Genomic DNA, 20,734 nt, shown 5'->3' with positions numbered 1-20,734 from the left:
TTCTCTACTGCCACCAAAAAGGGTGAGTTTTCTTAGTACTACGTCACTAATCCACCTTAACATTATCTTAATGTTAGACACCAACAACTTAATTCAAATTTTGTCTATTGCACCAACACAAATATAATGCATCTTGTGAGGCATTACACTTGTTTAGGGTACCTCTTCCACCCATCAAACCCAGCTTTTATTATTTCACTACTTTCAGATATCTGTTCACCCCAAGTCAAATGGTCCTTTATCATAACTAGGGCATCATGTTCAAGCCTCAATATTTCGTTATGGTCTTAGTGTGGATGATGGGAACAAAAGCCACAATCTTTTGTGAGCTAAAAAAATGAAGGGTTTTCGAAAACCATTCTCAAAAGCCAGTTTTTGAGAATAGTTCTTAAAAACAGTTTTTAGATATTTTCAGGAACAAAATTCGATTGGAGAACTCAAATATGAAAACATTCTCACCTCTTATTGATGAAGATACTATTCACTTATGTACAAAGAAATATTCTTCCTATTTCCAATTATTTCTCGAAATGCTCTACAAAAAAAAAAAAAAACACCTCAAATATGTTCTCAAAAATCACTTTGTTTTCAAAACAAATTCTCGAAGAACTGTTTTTAGCACGAAATTTGCCAAAGAAAACTATTTTCTCTTCTTAATAAGAGATAATTGTTGTTTAAGAATAGATTCCAAACCAACCCTAAAACTTCCACAAAATTTATGTGATGAGAACCAACTAGCTATCAATTTCATGTCTATAAGAGCTGATTTCTACAATAGTACAAGAGACATTACTTACATATAAAAGGTGTGAAACACAAACTAGAGGATCATATTCTGGAAGAGACTTACTGAGAACAAGGAAGTATTAGACTTGATCACTTGTAATAGTACTCTTGTTTGAGGATAGTTCTATGTGCCTTCTCTTGGAACTGCTCAGAGATTCATCTTCATAAGTGCTTCTAGTTGAGGCCATTTCCATTTGCCTTCTTTTGGAACGGCTTTTCACGTCCTCTTCCTTCTCATCAACAAATGAAAGGAATGTCTGGAGGCGTCCAGATCGCGAGTTTTGCACAGACGAGTCAGACTCCTCTATATAGTGTTTACTGAATTGCCGCACCATAAGTATGGCATATATGAAAAGGGCAACAAGGCAAGCTAACCCACATATGGCATAGAGGCCCCAGAAGCTCCTAAGCTGGAGTCTGTCCACTGCAAGTTTTGCATCTTGTGATCTGCAAGCACTACCTTTCAGCCATTTGTCATGGATCCTCTGGAGGTCCCCAGTCTCGGACAGTTTTAGAATGGCAGTAGACATGTCAACTGCTAACGGAGAGTCACGTGGAAAGGCCTGAAAAGATATGAAGAACAATACTGTATTGTCATAAAACATCAACCATGAGAAGAACTTCCTATTGGAATGCTTGGCATATCAACTTCGTCTAATGATATAACGAGATCCTTAAACAACTTGGGAGCATGTGTTCATTCCTTTTGGCTTCTTTCTAGGTGCAATGGTGATAACTGACCCATGTGAATTGGGACGGATGAAGCTTAAACAAGTCTAATCTTGGGATTATAATCACCATTAAAGAATGTTGTAGCTGACAGAAAAGATACTTACAAATCCCCAACCGCTCTTGGTAAACTCTTGACCTACAATGGTGAATTCGCATCGGGTTGAGAGGAAGAGTTCTATATATGCACGCTCATCAACCACTGCAGCAACACCACCCTTTTTGGGTCCATCTCTTAAGGCTTTAGCATAATCTTCTGCTGAGTTAAGAGGAACAAGTCTGGACTTATGAATGTTGAGTTCCTCGCTCAAATAATTTACGGCGAATGAACCCTGTTGGTAGCCAATGGGATCGTTGCTTGTTTGTAAACTTTCTATCCCTTTAACAGGTGAAGAAAGCTGTTGCACTGTGAGGATTGAGGTAAGGCTTGCAGTGTAGCTTGAGTTGATGATTAGAACTACAAATAGCCATATGATTAGCACTACACGGCCAAGGGTGCTGACGGTATTTTCTCCTACATTAAAAAAAAAAGGGCTAATCCAATAAGTACAATGCATTCTGGAGTTGCACCCATCTCAAGTAGAAAAGCCTATGAAACCACTATAGTTAGAACTTACTATGTGCAAAGAAAAGAGTTGAGAAGCTGAACCTGCAGAGTGAAAGCAAAAGCATATAAACATTAGCACTTGAGAGAGATTTTTCCATAGGCAAATCGTAACAATATTAGCATGTGAGGGATATAGAAAGAGCAAATACAGCCTATGATTGAACGCTATAATTAACTTGATGCAAAGACATTGTTCTGAGAAAAAAAAAAGAAAAAAAAGAAGGAAACTAAATTAGCTGTAAAAATCTTAATGCAAACATTTAGAGTAGTTTCAGTGCTTCAAACCTGTGATATCAATTGATTTAAGTTTATAAACATCCTTCCTTTTGCCACTCCTGGACAGTTATCGCTTCTATAGCTACTTGGTTCTCTATAAAAAATGGAGAGTATGGAAGGATAGTTGGATTTTCCAGATTTGAAGAACTTTGATTCATCTACCTTGTTTTGATCTTTGTCCATTAAGAAAGAATATATCAATTTAAGGAAGAGGACTTCAGCCTCCAAATTCTGTGACTTTAAAGTATTTGCAATAATCAAAGATTACAAGAATTCTAGAAAAACTTTGCAATATTTCTCAGGCACTCACCATAGAATAGTGACAAATTGTCTTCTAGGAGGACCCCGAAATTCATCGTTAATCCTATGCTCCAAAATCCAGACAACAGCTCCCACAAGTAGGAAAAAAGTGCCCGTGACAATCCACATGTTTTTACTAAATGGCTTCAGAAAAGCCCAAGCATTGGAGTTTGAAGTCTTAATTGGAGCCACTACAACAAGCCCGGACTCAATATATGGCTGTGTAAAATCCACCATCCTTGTTCGATTAGTCACGATTGCAATATCACCAATTGCAGCATCATACACCTATAAAAAAAGAACACCAGAGGAATTAGCCAGAAAAACACAATATTTTGGGAGTCAAAAGAAATGCTCTATATTTCATACTCACACCAGTTGTGATCAAGCGCACGAGATCTGTGCAACTCGGGTTATGTATGCCATCCCCGAATGGTACTAACTTATATGGAACAGCATATGGCAATAAACTCAAAGCAGCAGTAAATACATCAATGCAGTACCCTTTGAACATGTCAGTTCCTTTTACTCGTGAAATAAATTCACGGTAACTAACTCGATCAGGTACGCCAATTATCAATTGCCTTCCATTGCTTGGAAATACCCACCCACGGGGTGTCTGCGCTGCTTGCCCAGGCCAGATTGCATCATAAAGTCGTTGATTTGTACTGGTACGATTTGGTGGCTTCGTATAAAGCATTGCTGGAGGCACAACTGATAAGCCAGAATAATTAGACCAATAACCAATCCTCCTAACGCCTGTGCCAATCACATTGATGACTTCATATGCAGGACGAATAAGGGAATGGTCTGAATTAAACTTTATTGGGCCTGTTACACCGGTCATATTAACCTGCAAAATGCTTTGAAGCAACAGGTTCCCCCCATCAAAGATGCTCATAGCATCCAGATGTAAACTCCCTCCCCTTAGCTTGGTTAACCTTGAATCATTTGAAAATGAAATACTTCCTCCCTGATTGAAAAATGCATTAATTGCATGAGCAAGCACCCAAACAGTGTCATAGGCATATAAACCATAAGCACTTAACCCAACATGGCGATTCGTGGTCCCCGCACTAGTCAAGTTGCTCCACCTGGAGACAAAGTTACTTTTTAGTTCCGAAGCAGGTGTATACATACGCAATGTGAGAACTCCTTGGATATTATTCATAGCATTTGAAGGGAGAGAAGCATCGGTATCCATGACGGTAGAGAGCCAATTGGTAGCAATCCACACATACCCACTCCCTGTCATCCCAAGATATTGTGCTACATCAAGCACCTCTAGGCCCCATTCGGTATAAGTGTGAACAACAAGAATCCGAGACTCTGTTAAAGCCACCTTTACCAGTACATCAGTGATATCATCTCGGCTTGATTCAGGGTACATAGGTGCTTTGTAAGAGATCTTACAACGTTTTTTGGTAAGTTCATCCCCTAATGCAGCAATCCCATTTCTCCCATAATCATCATCAACATAAATTGCTATAACTTCTCTCCATCCATAGTAGTCAACAAGGTCTGCTATTGCTGCCATCTGATATAGATCACTATGCGTTGTCATAAGGAAGAATGGGTACTGAAGTGAAAACAGGGTGGGGTCTGTTGCTGCATATGATATCAGAGGAACTTGAAGCTCGTTTGCAATGTGAGAAACTACATGAGCCATGACAGAAGATTGAGGGCCAATTATGGCCACAGTATCACCCTCCATGAATTGTAAAGCTGTTATCATAAATGGAAAACAATCAAGGGTTGTAATCTAGCTGGGATTCTAAAGAACTTATCTGAAGTAGGAATTAGCAAGTTCGTATAAGGAACAAATAAGAGGTATTATTACAAAGGATGTACCTTCCATTATCGCTCCAAACCCGCTAAAATTTGTGTCCTGAGTCCTAAGTTTCAGCTTGGTTCCACCAAGAACAGTCGGATCAGAATTCACATCTTGGACTGCAGCTTCTAATGCAAACTTTGCAACTTTGCCAATGGTAGAATTGAAGCTGAAAATAGCCCCAATGTTCACAACACTGGGCCTTGAAGAAACATTTGTACCAACCCCATTGGAAATGATCCCATTCAAGAAAACCATTAAAAGCAGAAACCAAACCATCTTCATCTTGAACACCTAATCACAAACCCCAAATTTCCCCTGTTCTGCAAAGAACAATAAACAACTGACTCAAAAAATGAGAAACAATATGAGAACCCTAAATCCGATCACTAACTAATGCCAGAGAACATGTTGAAGCCAAGAAACACCTCAGGAATTCTAAGCAATCAATACCCAAAAAACAACAACAATATAAAAAAACAAATGCTGCTAAGAAAACAAGATCACATGCCCACCTCTGAACAGAATCATAGATCTAAAAGATTTTGGAAGGAAACCAAAATCACCACGAAATCCCTGCCCTTCAGAGTTCACTGTTCAGCTCAGCATCCAATACCCTTGTCAAGAAAACACAAATAAAACATGGTTCATGAAGCAATTAGAAATCCTAGAAAAGTAACAACCCTTCAAAGTAAAACCAGGTGTGAAAAGCAGTTCACTGTTTGGAAGCATCCCAATAAAAAAAAATAAAAAAAAGCAAACTTCATACCACTAAAAAAATGAAAAAGAAAAAAGGTTAAAAAAGAAAACCTGGTGATTACAAAAGGTGCTATACTGAATGGACAAAGTTGCAGAGCAGTGGCCTGAGCTGCCATATCATCATCATCCCATACTGAATAGCAGAAAGAATCCACAGCATTGAACCTTGAAGGTTGACAAAAATTAAAGTGAAATGGGAGTTGGGGTTTCAGTGGAAAGTGAAACCCACTCATCTGCAGCACTGCCGTCCATTTGTGGTGAATACACTTCCATCCAGGAATACTTGCCACTGTCCTCTTAGCCTTCTCCCTGATGCCGACATGCATATGAAACCCCAATGATAGAAAAAAAAAATATATAATCCCATAAATGTTGTGGTTATGGTTTTCCGCTTGTCACAAGGGTCCAAGGAGCGAATGCTTTCATTTGAATTGCATTGAAAAGTAGGGGTGTTTAGTAATTTGATTAGGTTGATGAGAGATATCTGGTCTCAAAACAGGAGTCCTCATCTTTTGTAAAATGAATATCTGTTCGGACCCTAAATATTCTTTAACTTGTTTTTAATATTCGTAAATACATTTTAAAATTAATTTTTACATTAGTATTTTATTTTTAATCATTTTCATTATTTGGATTTTTTATATTTTTTCAAAACATGTTTTTCTATTTTTGAAAACAGTTATAAAATGAAAGCGTATTTTTTAGTTATTTGATTAAAATGTCATTAAAAACCTATATTCGGAAAATCAGCCTCCCTCTTTCCAAACATGAAATGCAATTTCTTTTGGATAAAAATACCCTTCTACAAATTTATTAATTTCTATCTCACATGAGTCACAACAAGCAGTTTAAATAAAAAAATAAAAAAATACAGGGATAAAAATGTCAAAACGGGGTCATATGTATTTCTTTATTTTGTTTATAAAAATACTTTTTTGATGATCCAATCTTAAAACTCTTTTCTAACGTGAGGGATTGATATTCAATGAATACAAACAAAAAGAAAAGGTCCAATTTGAAAAAGCATGCTGGGCCCATGGCCTTATTCCTTTTGGGCCATTGATGTCGGGTGTGACCGGTCCATGATTGATTCGACCCAAGGCCTCAATCAGACCATGGGTTCATTAATTTCAAAGTATATCCAACAATAATTGAAGGTTGTTTGATCAAAATTTTCAATCAATCAAACAATAATTTCACTTTATTGGACAACTCTTTTGTCCATTTATTATATTAATTTTCAACTATAGTACATGTTTTTATCATATGTCGTTTTTGAATTTTAAATTCATAACTCAAAAGTCATAATTTCAAATCACTGCATTGCATCAAGGTGAAAGGCAATTGACCTATATCATATCTATTTTACTATATAATTTGTAAGTGGAGTCGGTGTACCGTGTACCACATAAATTAGGGTTTCATTATGATATTAAAAAAACTTTTTATTTTTATTTTTTATTCCATATTGAAAATCATCCACTAATAAAAAAAAAATGTAACGTGTGTAACCAGTATCGTTATTTTATATTTTAATTCATTTTTTTTTATGAATTAGTCTCGTTTGACATATTTATGTCATCGTTAAAAGACCTTTAATAATAAATTTTAAATAACTTGTACGGATAAAGTTATATTAATTTTAAGTTTTAAAGGTATTATAACGTATTTATTATAAAATTAAAAATATTTATGTAATTTAATTAAAAAATATATTTTTTATTTTATAATTCTATATTCTTATCATAAAAAACAGGAAAGTTCGACAGAAACAGGAAAGATCAATCGAGATCGAGAATAAAGTTTTTCAAGATTAATATTCCTTACGAAATAATACAAGATTGAAAAGTCACTTGATTTATTGCTTAATGAGATTGTCACGTGGTGCTTTGATGATGTTGGAGGGCCACATTGAAACCAAAATAAATAAATAAATTGTTCTCATGCGACCACGCTTTGAAAGGCATGGTTTTCTAGGAAGAATATGGGCAGGCATGCTACTCGGCTGGGATGGCATAATGGCTTAAGATAAGTGTGAAAAGCTGATGCATCATAGTACTTCGACGATATGACTTATTGGAGAAACCATGATGGGCACTTATAATAAGTGCTTGTATCGTGGAGCTAGCATGTTGGTGGATTTTTGGAATTTATTATTTTTTGTCATTCTCTCCTATTGGACAAAGATAACACGATCTAGAAAATCAAAGAGAGAAATTTAATAAAATATAAATAAAATGCATCAAATAGAAATAATAAAAATAAAATAAAATAACAAAAAAAAATTATTAGAAGTCTAGTTTAATTAAATTAATAGAATTAATAAATTATTTTTATTTATCTTATGTTAAGATGGTGTTTGGTTTTTAATTAAATAGAAAATCAAAATATTTGATTTTTTTTATTTAACTAAAAGTAATATATTAATATCAATTGACGTGATTAAATTGAACATATTGATAATAAGTTTACTTGCCCACCAAATGACTTTCTCTTCCAAACAAGTTATGATGTTGTATCATTAAGTTGTATTAAATTTCGATTATCATCAGTATCTTTCAAATCATGACATGTCCCTATTAATTTGTAAATGATTGAAAATGTATATATATATATATATATATATTTTCTAATAAACGTAAATTGATATCAACCATTTGCTATTATCAACAAGTTGAATGTGGTATTGTATTCATAAAGTTGTATTGAATTTTTGTCACCCACCTATACCGACTTTCTCTTTTAATCAAGTTATAGTATTGTATTATAAAGTTGTATTAAATTTCGTTTACCACCTGTATCTTCCATATCATGACTTATCCCTGTTGATTTGTAAATGATTGAAAATATATATAATTTTTTTAATAAACGTAAATTGATATCAACCACTTACTATTAACAACGAGTTGGATATGGTGTTGAATTCATAAAGTTGTATTAAATTTATTTCATCCACCTAGACTGACTTTTCCTTTCAATTAAGTTATGATGTTGTATTATAAAGATGTATTAAATTTCGTTTACCACCCGTATCTTCCAAATCATGACTTGTCCCTATTGATTTGTAAATGATTGAAAATATATATTTTTTTATAATAAACGTAAATTGATATCAACCACTTACTATTAACAAGGAATTGGATATGATGTTCTATTCATAAAGTTGTATTAAATTTATTTCACCCACCTACACCGACTTTCTCTTTCAATCAAATTATGGTGTTATATTATAAAGTTGTATTAAATTTCGTTTACCACCCGTATCTTCCAAATCATGACTTGTCCCTATTGATTCGTAAATGATTGAAAATATATATTTTTTTCTAATAAACGTAAATTGATATCAACCACTTACTATTAACAATGAGTTGGATATGATGTTGTATTCATAAAGTTGTATTAACTTTATTTCACCCACCTACACCGACTTTCTATTTCAATCAAGTTATGGTGTTGTATTATAAAGTTGTATTAAATTTCGTTTACCACCTGTATCTTCCAAATCACGACTTATCCCTATTGATTTGTAAATGATTGAAGATGTATATTTTTTTTTATAATAAACGTAAATTGATATAAACCACTTACTATTAACGAGTTAGATATGATGTTGTATTCATAAAGTTGTATTAAATTTATTTCACTCACCTAGATTGACTTTCTCTTTCAATCAAGTTATAGCGTTGTATTATAAAGTTGTATTAAATTTAATTTACCACTTGTATCTTCCAACTTATGAGTTGTCCCTATTGATATGTAAATGTATATATTTTTTTAATAAATGTAAATTGTTTAAATAAACTATGGAAAATGAACAACGGCTTTGTGGCCCTACACTTTTGGTCACAACATAAATTTGCCCATTTAAGTTGCCGTGGGCTGGGTTCACTTTCACTTCCATGTAAGTTGTAGCACCCCTACCAACCATGAATTTGTGAATATTTATGTAATTTAAAATTAATTTTTTTAAGGTAAGTATTTAACTTATAAATTTAATATTCCGGTTCTATTTGGGTGGTTATGAAAAATAGGTAACCTTAATTTTTTTAAATATTCTCCTAAAAAAATTTGAATTACGATTTATCTATTAAAAAAAAAAAGGGAATGCAAATAGATTGTTTTATTCATGGAGATAATATATATATATATATTCTAGGGTTATGATTAAAGAAATTTTGAAGAAAAATGTAAAAGAAAAAAAAATAGAGGGAAATAAAAAGTAAAAAAAATAATAATATATTTTTTTTCAAAGTGGCCTAAAGAAAGAGTACAAGCTTGAATGGTCAATCAAATCAATTTAAATATTAAAAGCATTTTTTTTTTTTGTATAAAAATACTAATCCATTAGCTTTGAAAACGTAAAGAAAAGCTCTACTAAAGCGTTATAGATAAATATAAATTATGATACAAATGGTATACAACTAATATATACGTTCTGTGTAAGGAATATATTATATATGTGAAATTTTATTATTTATATTAAATATAAAAAATGGGTAATAATAATAATAAAAGAATTAGAAATGAAAAAAGTTCAAAGATAATCAACCCCTGAATCATGATCATAGAAATGGAGAGAGAGAAAAGCTGGTCAACTGAATATCTCCCACCCACGTGTCGCAACCCCATCTTGCTCCCCACCGCTACATGGGCGTCCGCAAAACCTGCCTTCTCCACACGCCCCACCTCGTAACCAGGGTTTCAAGCTCAATGCTCCTCCTCTCTTTTCCTACTTCTTTCTCTCTCACACACACTTTTTCACCTCTTCCCCTTGATGCCTCTCGGCTTTAGCCTTCTTCCCACAATGTTTCTGAGCAGAAATCAACTCTTTATTTCTGAAATTTGCAGGTTTCTGGGTTAGTTTGTTTGGTTTCGAAAATGGATAGTTAATTGTGTAGAATGGGTGGTGTATGACACGGGTATTCTTGGTGTTTTGTGATGGATTGAGTTTATGGGTTGGGAGGGAGAAGAATGGGTCCGGGAACTGAAGTCTCGCCTCACACCATCTTAGCAGAAGGAGGAGGATGCTGTAAGGGCAATGTGGGTTCAGCCATGGAGGATATGAATGATGAGACATTGGACCATTCCAACCAGTTGAACATTGGGAAACCTCCTAGAAGCCTCTCTGTTATGCGGCATTGCATCAGCTCAGCTAGATTGACCGGCGCAGCTGATTGGGTAAGTAATGTGTTCCTTTTAATCTTCTGGGCATGCCAAACAATCATCAAATTCGAAGGCAACCAAAACCATTAATTTAATTTAATCAACTAGTTGTAAGAGTTCTTGGAAAAAAGCAGTTTATGGCTGCTTGAGTAGAGGGTCTTAGAGCTTGCATTCTCTCATAGGCAGTATTAATCATGAAATAGCGACCCTGTTCTGGGAAAAGAGCTTCCCACAATGGATTTTGCAGTTATAACCTTTACACTGTATTTTCCACAAATTTTCTATGGTTGTCTCGTCTTCAGGAGTTGTGGATTGTTCATTTGTCCAATTTATTGAGCACACTTGCAGACCCTACACCCTCGGGGACAGGATATTGTCCGCTCTGAGGCCTCTTTACATGGCTTTAAAATGCGTTTACATGATTAAGTAGAACCCATAAACTTTTTTCCTTAGCCGACGTAGGATATCACAAACACTCTCCTTGCAGACACAATGTCCTTATTGTGTCCTATGAGATTACGGAGCTAAACAGACAAACATTCCTCATGGGGCCAAACATACCCCATACTGGGGTCGGTGATTAGCTCTGATACTATTTGTAATAACCCACACAAAATTGTATAGATATTGTGTACTCTGGGCCCAAAAGGGTCCTTATGATTTTAAAACACGTTTATATGGTTAAGAGGAGCTCATACTTATATAGTGTCAGAAACTTTCTCCTCTATCTAATGTAGGACATCACATGATATATCTATGTAGGCACAAACTTCTGAGTTCTGCAAAGCCACTTTATTGAAAGTGAGAGAATGACACAAGAATGTGCTTGTTATTCTCAAGTCCCTGAGGGTTTCCCTTGCTTTCTCTCCCAAGAGGGATGCAGTCAGGATTCAATTTGGTAGGCAATTTGCCTTCTTGATTGATGAAATCTGTCAATAAGAGAATATACAATCATTTTTCTCTTTCGACTTCAATTTGGTTTGACTGTTTTAGAAGATGTAATTTTATAGTCTTATAAAATTTGTCATGTGTACAATGCTCCACCGAATTTTTAGTGTCTACAATACTTTTTTGGTGCATTATTTCCTGACAACTAGACCATCTAGACCAGAAAATTTCGAGTCAACGCTAGCATTTGTTAATAAATTTTTTTCCCTAATATTGGGAAAGCATTTGTTTTTTGGTTTCTTGAGGTATATATTTGCTTATTGATTCAAAGCTTGCTCGGTTGATAATCATTTCATGTGACCAAGTATCTTAAGATTAAACCTGAACTAACTATTCCTCTATGTACCTCTGTTTAGGAGTCTGATATTGGCATTATTAGCTTAAAATCACCATCAAGTGAGAAATCTGGTTATTTACCCGTGCTTCGTTCGGGAAGCTGGTCTGAGATAGGGCCCAAACAATATATGGAGGACGAGTACATCTGCATCGATAATTTTCACAAGCATTTTGGTGCAGCTCCAAACATCCCTTCTCCTGGAGCATTTTATGGGGTACTTAACTCACTCTTTGTTTATTTTACTGCTATTATTTGGGTGGAACTTGTTGATTTCCTTATATTGAATAGCTTTATGATAATTATTTTCATAGAAGTTCTATAGTCTATGCATTCCGGTCAATCAAGAATATCTGGACCATTTCCATAAACTTTGAATAATCCATAAGTAAGTGATTTCTAATGTGTTCTGAGCTTAGGAATTATTCATTTCGGGGACATCTAATGAAAGAAAGTGCATAATCAAAGAGTTTGTCATTCTGCTCTGTGATCATTGGAGTCACTGAATTCTTGTACTGGGGTTTTGTTGCTTATTTACAGGTGTTTGATGGACACGGTGGCATTGATGCAGCATCATTTACCAGAAAGAACATCCTCAAGTTTATTGTTGAGGATGCCCATTTCCCAGTAGGCATAAAAAAGGCTGTTAAGAGTGCTTTTGCAAAAGCTGATCATGCATTTGCTGATGCTAGCTCTCTTGATAGATCCTCTGGAACCACTGCTTTGATTGCCCTAATTTTTGGAAGGTGAGGAACTAAACTGACATGTTCCTGTTTACTTATGCGTGCAAAATAGTTCCTGATGTTTGTTGGGCTGTTTAATGTTGATACAATACAACATAAATTTAGAATTTTCTCTATATTTTTTACTTCATTGCATATTATACTAGAGTACTCTGTATCTATGAAATATATAACTTTAAATCTGAAAGAGAGGCAGATAAGTGGGAAAAAAAATTCAAAATGAAAAAAATTTCCTGGCTCTTCTGGGTTCCGTTACTTTGAGCACGGAAGATTAGATTCGGTAATTTTAAGCTTAACAATAGTTTCTTTGGAGATTTTGTAACTTGTTATTAGTTACATTTGTGATTCTTGATGTCAAAATCAATGGTTTTGGCTTCAATCATATATCTTTTATTGACTATGCCTCTTGAATGGTATTTTCTTACTAGATATCCTAGAGTTATACCTGAGACGACAATGTTGCTTTTGGCGATGCACGATCTTTTGATGGCTGGATGAGAATTGAGTTTTGTCTTTCAGAAATAGAAGAAAAATGAAAATGACGCAAAATGAGAGCTGTTTTGGAGAAAAATTCATAGACTACTTTAAGGAAAACATCAAATATGAGTTTATGTCTTGAAAAATGTGAGTTGATTAACAAATGAAACTGATCCAGAGATGGACATATTCTTTGTTCTCAATTCTGATAACGAGAACATTTTTCAAAAAGCCATTTTCATTCCCCACTTCAAAGACCCTATGATGGTTCCCTATATAAATCATGACCCCTAATTCCTTCTTTTTTTTTTCTATGATTTAATTTTTCTTGAGCATCTCCACCAGAATAGGATGACCTTATTATGTCAGTCTCTTGTGCCATTCTCTTGTGCCTCTTTAAGATGTAAGAGGGATTTGGACAAGTTGTAGTAACAAGGAGGATAACCTAAACCAAAAGTTTCTTAACTGGATGAGTTCATCGTTGATCTGTTTTTTGGTTGAGTGTTTGTTGTTAGAGATGTGTTATGTTCTATACCTCTGGTTCAGTCTATGTCTGCTAGATCCAACCATCCTGCTGGGACCCTTTGGTTAATCGTCTAGTAGATGCCAATATAAATTTAAGCTAAATAGAGTTGCTTCACTGTTTCAGATGTATTTTCTTTTTCTTTTTATTCTTCTTTTCATTCTGGCTAGAGAACTTTGACGTCATCCCCTGTGATCATTTGTTTGGCTATATATTTAATTCCAGTACCATGCTGGTCGCTAATGCTGGGGATTCACGAGCCGTATTGGGCAAGCGGGGAAGAGCAGTTGAGCTCTCTAAAGACCACAAACCCAACTGCACATCTGAGAGACTAAGAATTGAGAAACTGGGCGGTGTCATTTATGATGGCTACCTCAATGGGCAACTATCAGTGGCCCGTGCTCTTGGAGACTGGCACATGAAGGGTCCCAAAGGTTCAAACTGCCCCCTAAGCTCCGAGCCAGAACTGCAGGAAATAATCCTCACAGAGGAAGACGAATTCCTGATACTAGGCTGCGATGGCCTGTGGGACGTGATGAGTAGCCAGTGTGCGGTGACGATGACTAGGAAGGAGCTCATGTCACACAATGACCCCGAGAGGTGCTCAAAAGAGCTTGTCAGAGAGGCACTGAAGCGCAACTCCTGTGACAACCTGACAGTAGTTGTGGTATGTTTCTCCCCAGACCCACCTCCACGGATCGAAATCCCGAAATCCCAGAGGAGGAGGAGCATATCAGCAGAAGGGCTGGACCTTCTCAAGGGTGTTTTGAACAGTAACATATAAACAAGTGTTGTTAGGGCTTGTATAGATTGGAAATTGCAGTTTAAGCCTGTCAGTAGGGGAGTTTTGTGAGAGTTGATGACATTGCGGATCGTTTAACTTACTTTTGAGTCCTGTAAATCTGAGATTCTTTGGTGTCTGTCTTGAAAGTTGTTGCAGTATATTTCTTGTGCCTGGTATATACCAATCTTATCATAGTAAAGGCTTTGCATTAGCTGGTATCGATACTAATGGTTAGAACTTCAGCAACTGCCATTTTTTTGGTGGAATTATATCTCATGTTTCCTGAGCATCACTATGTTGTTTGGCATGAAATATATGTAATTATTTATAGGGAAATTCTATTACACTTCATTTGGCAGTGTTTCTATCAAAATTGTTTTTAATGTAAGCGTTTTTTTGTTTTTTTTTTTTTGGAAAGTGTTTTTAAGAGAATCGGTTGTTTAATATTATAAGTGATTTTTCAATATCATACACTATTTTTAAATTTTTTAAAAGTATTTCTTAAATTTTACTAAACATCTTTTTTTTTTTTTAAATACATTTTTTTATGGATGGTAGAAATACTTTTTAAAATCCCAATCGAAAAGCATATTATCTATTTACCTTTTTCATATTTAGATTATAATTTTTATATTCCATTGTATTTTGTTTAAACAACAAGTGTCTTTTGATTTGAAGCCCTTTAGGCTTTCCATGGAACTCAAATCTCGAGGTGTTAATTACATTCAGATTAACATTAAGTAATATAGGACATTTTATTAATGGATAGGAATGGTAATTCAGGGTGTTCGATCAACCATATGAATCAAATTGAAGAATTCCGGTATTCACATTAATGAAGGAATAGTAATTCGGGGTATTCAATCAACCACATGAATCAAATTGAAGAATTTCGGTATTCACAAATGAAGAAAAATATGGGAATTTATTTATTTATTTATTTTTTTGCATCTTCAACCAAATTATTTTTAGTCTATTTGTAGGTAATTTTTTAAATGTTATATTATCTCAATAGATAAATTATGGAAAACTAGCATTTAAAGTATAGCATGTCACTCCCTATAAAATGCAACGTTTTACCCCATTACCAATGGTTCTTCTGCATATTTTTAATAAGTTATTATATTGAAAAATCGGATTTTACAAATATATTGGTATTTCGATTTTACGAATGTATCGGTACTTTGGTTTTACGGATATATCATAAATATTGGTGGAATGAAAATTATTTATAATTCATAGAAATGCTTGGAAAAAAATTTTCAAAAAATGATAAAATAAGTAAGAATACACATTTTAAAGTTATTTTATAAGTGTAATTGACATAGATATGGTAAAAAATAAAAACATTGTAAATAAAGATTTATCGATAGATTCGATATTTGAATTTTAAGAATAATAAATATGAATTTTGAAAGTGTATAAAGTTAGAAGTGAGTTAAGAAATATTTGATTTTATTAAAGAAAAACAATTTATACATATGACATTGTAATAGTTTTTAATATCAAAATTTCATTATATTGTTAGATGAAAGGAGCTTATTTAGTTAAAGACAATATTTATTTTAAAATACTTTTATTAAAATATGTTTTATTATATTTTAAATTTAATTTCTAAAATTTTATTAAAAATATGTGATAACAATTTTTTCCATTAACATTAATTTATTTAAATAATTAAAATTATTAATAATTTATCTTATCAAATTAATTTTAAATCATAAAATATCATTGGTAAAGAAGAAATTTCGATCCATATTAATGATTTTTGAAAATTACCGAAATTTCAGTCTACCGATAATCGGTGACGAATATCGTGTCGGGCCGGCCGATAAGCGATATTTCGGAGAAATATCGCCGAAATTTTTCGACATTTCAATCCTTATTCCTTGCTAATAACAAGTGCTGCCCACTCAAAACGCAACGTTTCACTCCGTCGGTGAAGGGTAAAAGGAAAAACACACTGCCTCACTCACGCCACCAAGCATGTCTTCACTGAAGGAGATTCTAACCCGGCGCCCGGTGTCGGCGACGATCCGCCTCACAGTTCCGGCCGGAGCAGCCCGGCCGGCACCACCGGTAGGACCGGCTCTGGGTCAGTACCGGTTGAATCTGATGGCGTTCTGCAAGGACTTCAACGCTCGAACGCAAAAGTACAAGCCGGATACGCCCATGGCCGTGACCATCACCGCCTACAAGGATAACACCTTCGAGTTTACCGTGAAGTCTCCGTCGGTCACCTGGTACCTCAAGAAGGCCGCCGGAATCGAGTTAGGCAGCGGCCGCCCCGGTCACGTCGTCGCCTCCAGCGTGACCTTAAAGCACATCTACGAGATTGCGAAGGTAAAGCAATCCGATCCTTATTGCCAGTACATGTCATTGGAATCCATTTGCAAATCCATTATTGGAACCGCAAATACCATGGGGATTCAGGTCGTCAAGGAATTAGATTGATTTCCAAAATTCTAGGGTTTTATCGGATCCTCCTGTTGGGTTGAAGAGGCAAGAATAATTTTGGCATACATTTTTTCTTTATCTTTTAGATTTTTAGACGTTTGCCCTATTTGTTGTGTTTTAAATTGGATTGTGCTGAAGAGTTCAATCATGATTTGCACTTGAATTTGATATATATATATTTTTTTTTCGTTTGCAAATATTACAAGAAATGGGACATGTTAGAGGAGTACGTAGGTGACATATGAAGGTTTGGGAGTCAGGGCCTCTCTTCTTGTTTTGATGTATATGGGGGGCATGCAATGGAATTTGAAGAGGAGCAGTGCTTTCACCAGTCTCTAAAACTGGTTGGTTTAGGCTGTATCCAAAAATGTCAATGTTATGCTCCTGGATTTTGTTGATGGGATTAGTTAAGAGTGAGGGGTTGCAGTATGTTGTTTTCTCTTTTTCTGCACTTCTTAATTTTTGCTCACTGGTGTTCCCTATACATTTCTCTTGTGCTTGGATTCTGCCGTTTCTTTTTGTTAGGCACTTATTATTAATTCATACTTCTCCTTGCTCCTCACCAAAGAGGAGAAAAGCATGTGATGATGTTGATAATTGGCCAAAAACTATGAAATTTGCAAAGTTTATTTCATCTTAACATGGTAATTTGTTTTTCTGGAATGTAGTGAACCATTCTATTCTTTAAGCTTGGTATGATTGCAATGAGGGGAATATTTGAGTCAACACTTTCAGCTTGTAATCTTTTTTGAATTCCATTAAAATGGTGCCCAACAAAAAAGGAAGTGCAATCCTGGTACACAAAAAATACACAAAGTGTACAAAGGTGAAGAGAAAAAAGAAAAAAAAACTTAAAGATGACACACTCATAACTATGACATCCCAGAATACCTACAAGTTTCAGAAGGGAAAGATTGTCAATTCTTTTAACACTAGTACACCACAAAATATAGCCTTAAGAAAACCATCTGACAGCCCATTGTGACCTCTCCATGCTTTCAACAACTCTTTTGCTCTGGGGTGATTCTCCACACTTCCTTGTGATTCTGGCAATAAAACTGTCATGTCAACTAAGTAACACATCTTTAACTGACTAAGGGAAGGACCCCCTAAGAAACCCTTGAACAAGAGATGATCATATGGCACAAGCTCAATGCCAATTTACACTGATTAAGAATGTATTCCATCAGCTCCTCATGTTGCTGCAGGGGCAACATAAATTACCCATTCTCCATCCTGTAATCATCAGCTGATCAATCATTATAATTATTCTCAAAACCATCTCCAATCAGTGGATGACATAGATCAGGGATCAACATCATATTAAGAAATATCATTGAAAACCATTCTACTTACTGTAACTATTTCCATGTGGATTGGGTGGATACTAAAGAACGTAAGTGTGTGTTTCACTGTTTTAATTGGTACTTATAATATATTCTTATTTGCCTATTGAAGAAAAAGCTTGTGTTTCAATGTCCTCTAGAAATGATTTGTTCTATAGTTTTTCCCATTGCATTTGAGCTTTGAAGCTGCAAATCCACCTCCTTAATTGATACCCAAGTATTGATTGCTTACCAAGAGGAGAGTATTTGTTAGGGATCTGTCTACAGCTTTTGGTCAATCTGAAAGCACTTCTTCCCTGGATATGTGTGATGGAACATATGTAATTACAAACAAGAACACTCTATGGCAAACAAGGTTTTCTAACAGCAACCTCTTCTCTTTACATAGCCATTCTTAAAGAAGCACTTACCTTAAAGCTATAGCCACAGCATATGGGCCCTTAATCTTAGTAACCTTATTTAGCAATGAAATAGGTCGGAAAGTCATGTTGGAGTTGGTGAAGTTGACTTCAGCCAGAGCTGTGTGGAAGGTTTTTACTATTAAGCCAAGGATCAACTGTAAGCTCCATTTTATATGGTGGATATGAAAAAGGTAGGGGTGCCCTTTTGTTTTTCGTTTGGAGGTGTAATACATTACTTTAATTTGATTAGGGGGAAAAAAGAAGAAAAACAACTAAAACCTTTCCAAAAGGAGGTGATTTCTTTGGATAACCTCTGGGATGGTTTTGAACTTTGTCACTTTGTCCATCATTTACTCCAGGGAACATTTGATTGTCTTGCGGAGGTGAATTGTTGCATTGTGTTTCCATTTGCATTTGTATTGGAAGTTATGAAAACATACAAAAGCAATGGTGAGTGAGAGTTTTTAGAACTATCAATTTTGGTACTGGTTCTCTTTCTGCTAGTAGCAGTTCCTGCAACAGCTTAACTTGAATTCTTTTAGCTTATTACTGTGTCAGCATTAGCCTAAGCCTAGTCAGCCAAACTGGGAAGACAGCGGATCAGCCACCCTTGCTGTGATGTTTCTGAAATTGTATAATGGAGTTGGGTCGAGTCAAGGAAGAATTTTCGGTCTTTCTTTAATCATCTTCTGCTCTTGGGTTTGATTCAGTTTTTGTTAATGGGTCAAACTGTACAAAACATCCATGTCTGTCAAATGTGTTGGACTTTTGCCCATTTGCTTTCTCTCTCGAAAATCTCTTAATCTCCATCAGCCCTTATATAAAATCCCTATAACCAGTTGGCATGAGAGGGAATCGCACATGCGGCATTAAGCATTTACTCTGGCATGAGCCAACGGTACTGGTGGTTAGAAGCCTCCTTTCCGTGATTTAAAAATAGCTTTTTTGTTTTTAAAAATTTCTAATATTATTTTTAAAATAAAGTGAAATAAAGAACCATTTTAGAAAATAAGTATAAGTTTTTTTCACTAATTTTTAAAAATAAAAGGAAAATATAATAAATTTTTTAAAAATAAAATAATATTGATATTTATTTAAATTACATGCACTTTTTTTTAAATTTCTTTTTAACTTTAATTTTTTTATTAATCAAATAAATTTCAAATCAAATTATACTTAATAAATAAAATTTATTAATTAAAAAAATATTTTGATTTAAAAATCGATTTAATTAATACTAAAAGGTCATGACATTCAATGATATTAGTAAGTTCTAGATTAAAATTTGTTTTAAATATAAAAATTTTATGGATAAAAAATAGTTAAAAATGATTTTAATGTTTTTCTTCTATATAAAATTATTATTATTATTATTATTAACTAGACAAATAAGCTTCAAATTATACAAAATTTAATGTGTCGATTCATTAACAAGTTTAGTAATTTTTTAAAATTAAATAATAAAATCATTAATACTATTAATTTATAAATAAAAATTAGTTCATTCTATTATTTTTCTCTCCATATAATTATATTTTTATAAATTTTTTCATTATTCAAGTAGACTTTAAATCAAGTGATTCATTGTATTCAATTTATTAATGAGTTTAATAAATTTTTAAAATAATAGGAAACTCAGAAAATGGATTTAATCATTAAAAAAATATAATAAATCAAAATTGATATATTATGAACTATGATTTTACTGTTTTTTCTATATATATATATATATATATATATATTTGGAATTTAGATTAATAAATTATAAATTAGGTAAGACATAATTAATAATTTAAATTATTTTTAAAAATTTTAAGAATAATTTTGAATTAAAAAAGTGAACTAATTAATTGTAGATTAAATAAAAACATTTTAGAATATTATGTATATGTAATAAAAAAATTTGACTCATTTACCTTTAAAAAGGTTTAACTTTATTCCTTGTTCATTTTAAATCAAATATTATTAAAAATTGTTATTATTCATTTAATAAAAAAATTCAAAGATATTAACATCCTTATGTTCTAACATATACTTAAATAGTATTTTTTTATAAAAAAATAATTCATGATTTTATTATAATATTATTATTCATGTTTTATTAAAAAATATTTTTTTAGTTTGTTTGTAATTAAAAAATATATTTTAATTTCTAAAAAGACATGTATTAAATTTAATTTATATTATATAAACTAAATTTGTAATATTTTTACAAAACCGACACAAATTTTTTTTTTTAAATCAATTAATCCAAACAAGTTTTTAAAATT

At 33.7% G+C, this 20,734-nt stretch overlaps 3 protein-coding genes across 4 annotated transcripts; 2 read left to right on the top strand and 1 right to left on the bottom strand.

The window, feature by feature from the left end:
• Nucleotides 1–721: 721 nt before the first annotated feature.
• LOC100262768 (glutamate receptor 3.6) lies at nucleotides 722–5,802 on the bottom strand. 2 transcript variants are annotated; one of them, XM_010654604.3, is made up of 8 exons: nucleotides 5,340–5,802; nucleotides 5,045–5,146; nucleotides 4,550–4,852; nucleotides 3,072–4,423; nucleotides 2,709–2,986; nucleotides 2,133–2,164; nucleotides 1,623–2,029; nucleotides 722–1,349 (listed from the first exon to the last, which is right to left on the bottom strand). In XM_010654604.3, exons 3-8 carry the CDS (start codon nucleotides 4,812–4,814, stop codon nucleotides 867–869), a joined length of 2,817 nt encoding a protein of 938 aa, XP_010652906.1. In that variant the 5' UTR covers nucleotides 4,815–4,852; nucleotides 5,045–5,146; nucleotides 5,340–5,802; the 3' UTR covers nucleotides 722–866. The 2 variants fall into 2 exon arrangements, with proteins under 2 accessions (XP_010652906.1, XP_002276999.1); XM_002276963.4 differs by having other exon boundaries at nucleotides 4,550–4,847; nucleotides 5,340–5,626.
• A 4,063-nt stretch (nucleotides 5,803–9,865) lies between these two features.
• Nucleotides 9,866–14,471, top strand: LOC100243948 (probable protein phosphatase 2C 47). Its single transcript, XM_002275033.4, has 4 exons — nucleotides 9,866–10,466; nucleotides 11,756–11,950; nucleotides 12,274–12,479; nucleotides 13,702–14,471. Exons 1-4 carry the CDS (start codon nucleotides 10,260–10,262, stop codon nucleotides 14,258–14,260), a joined length of 1,167 nt encoding a protein of 388 aa, XP_002275069.1. The 5' UTR covers nucleotides 9,866–10,259; the 3' UTR covers nucleotides 14,261–14,471.
• A 1,678-nt stretch (nucleotides 14,472–16,149) lies between these two features.
• On the top strand, nucleotides 16,150–17,146 carry LOC100257643 (60S ribosomal protein L19, mitochondrial-like). Its single transcript, XM_019220878.2, has one exon. The coding sequence runs from the start codon at nucleotides 16,247–16,249 to the stop codon at nucleotides 16,712–16,714; it is 468 nt and encodes a 155-aa protein (XP_019076423.1). The 5' UTR covers nucleotides 16,150–16,246; the 3' UTR covers nucleotides 16,715–17,146.
• The last annotated feature ends 3,588 nt before the right edge of the window (nucleotides 17,147–20,734 follow it).

The sequence above is a fragment of the Vitis vinifera genome, chromosome 7 (assembly GCF_030704535.1).
Source record: "Vitis vinifera cultivar Pinot Noir 40024 chromosome 7, ASM3070453v1".
Classification (NCBI taxonomy): Eukaryota; Viridiplantae; Streptophyta; class Magnoliopsida; order Vitales; family Vitaceae; genus Vitis; species Vitis vinifera.
This window is presented reverse-complemented; position numbering and strand designations above follow the sequence as displayed.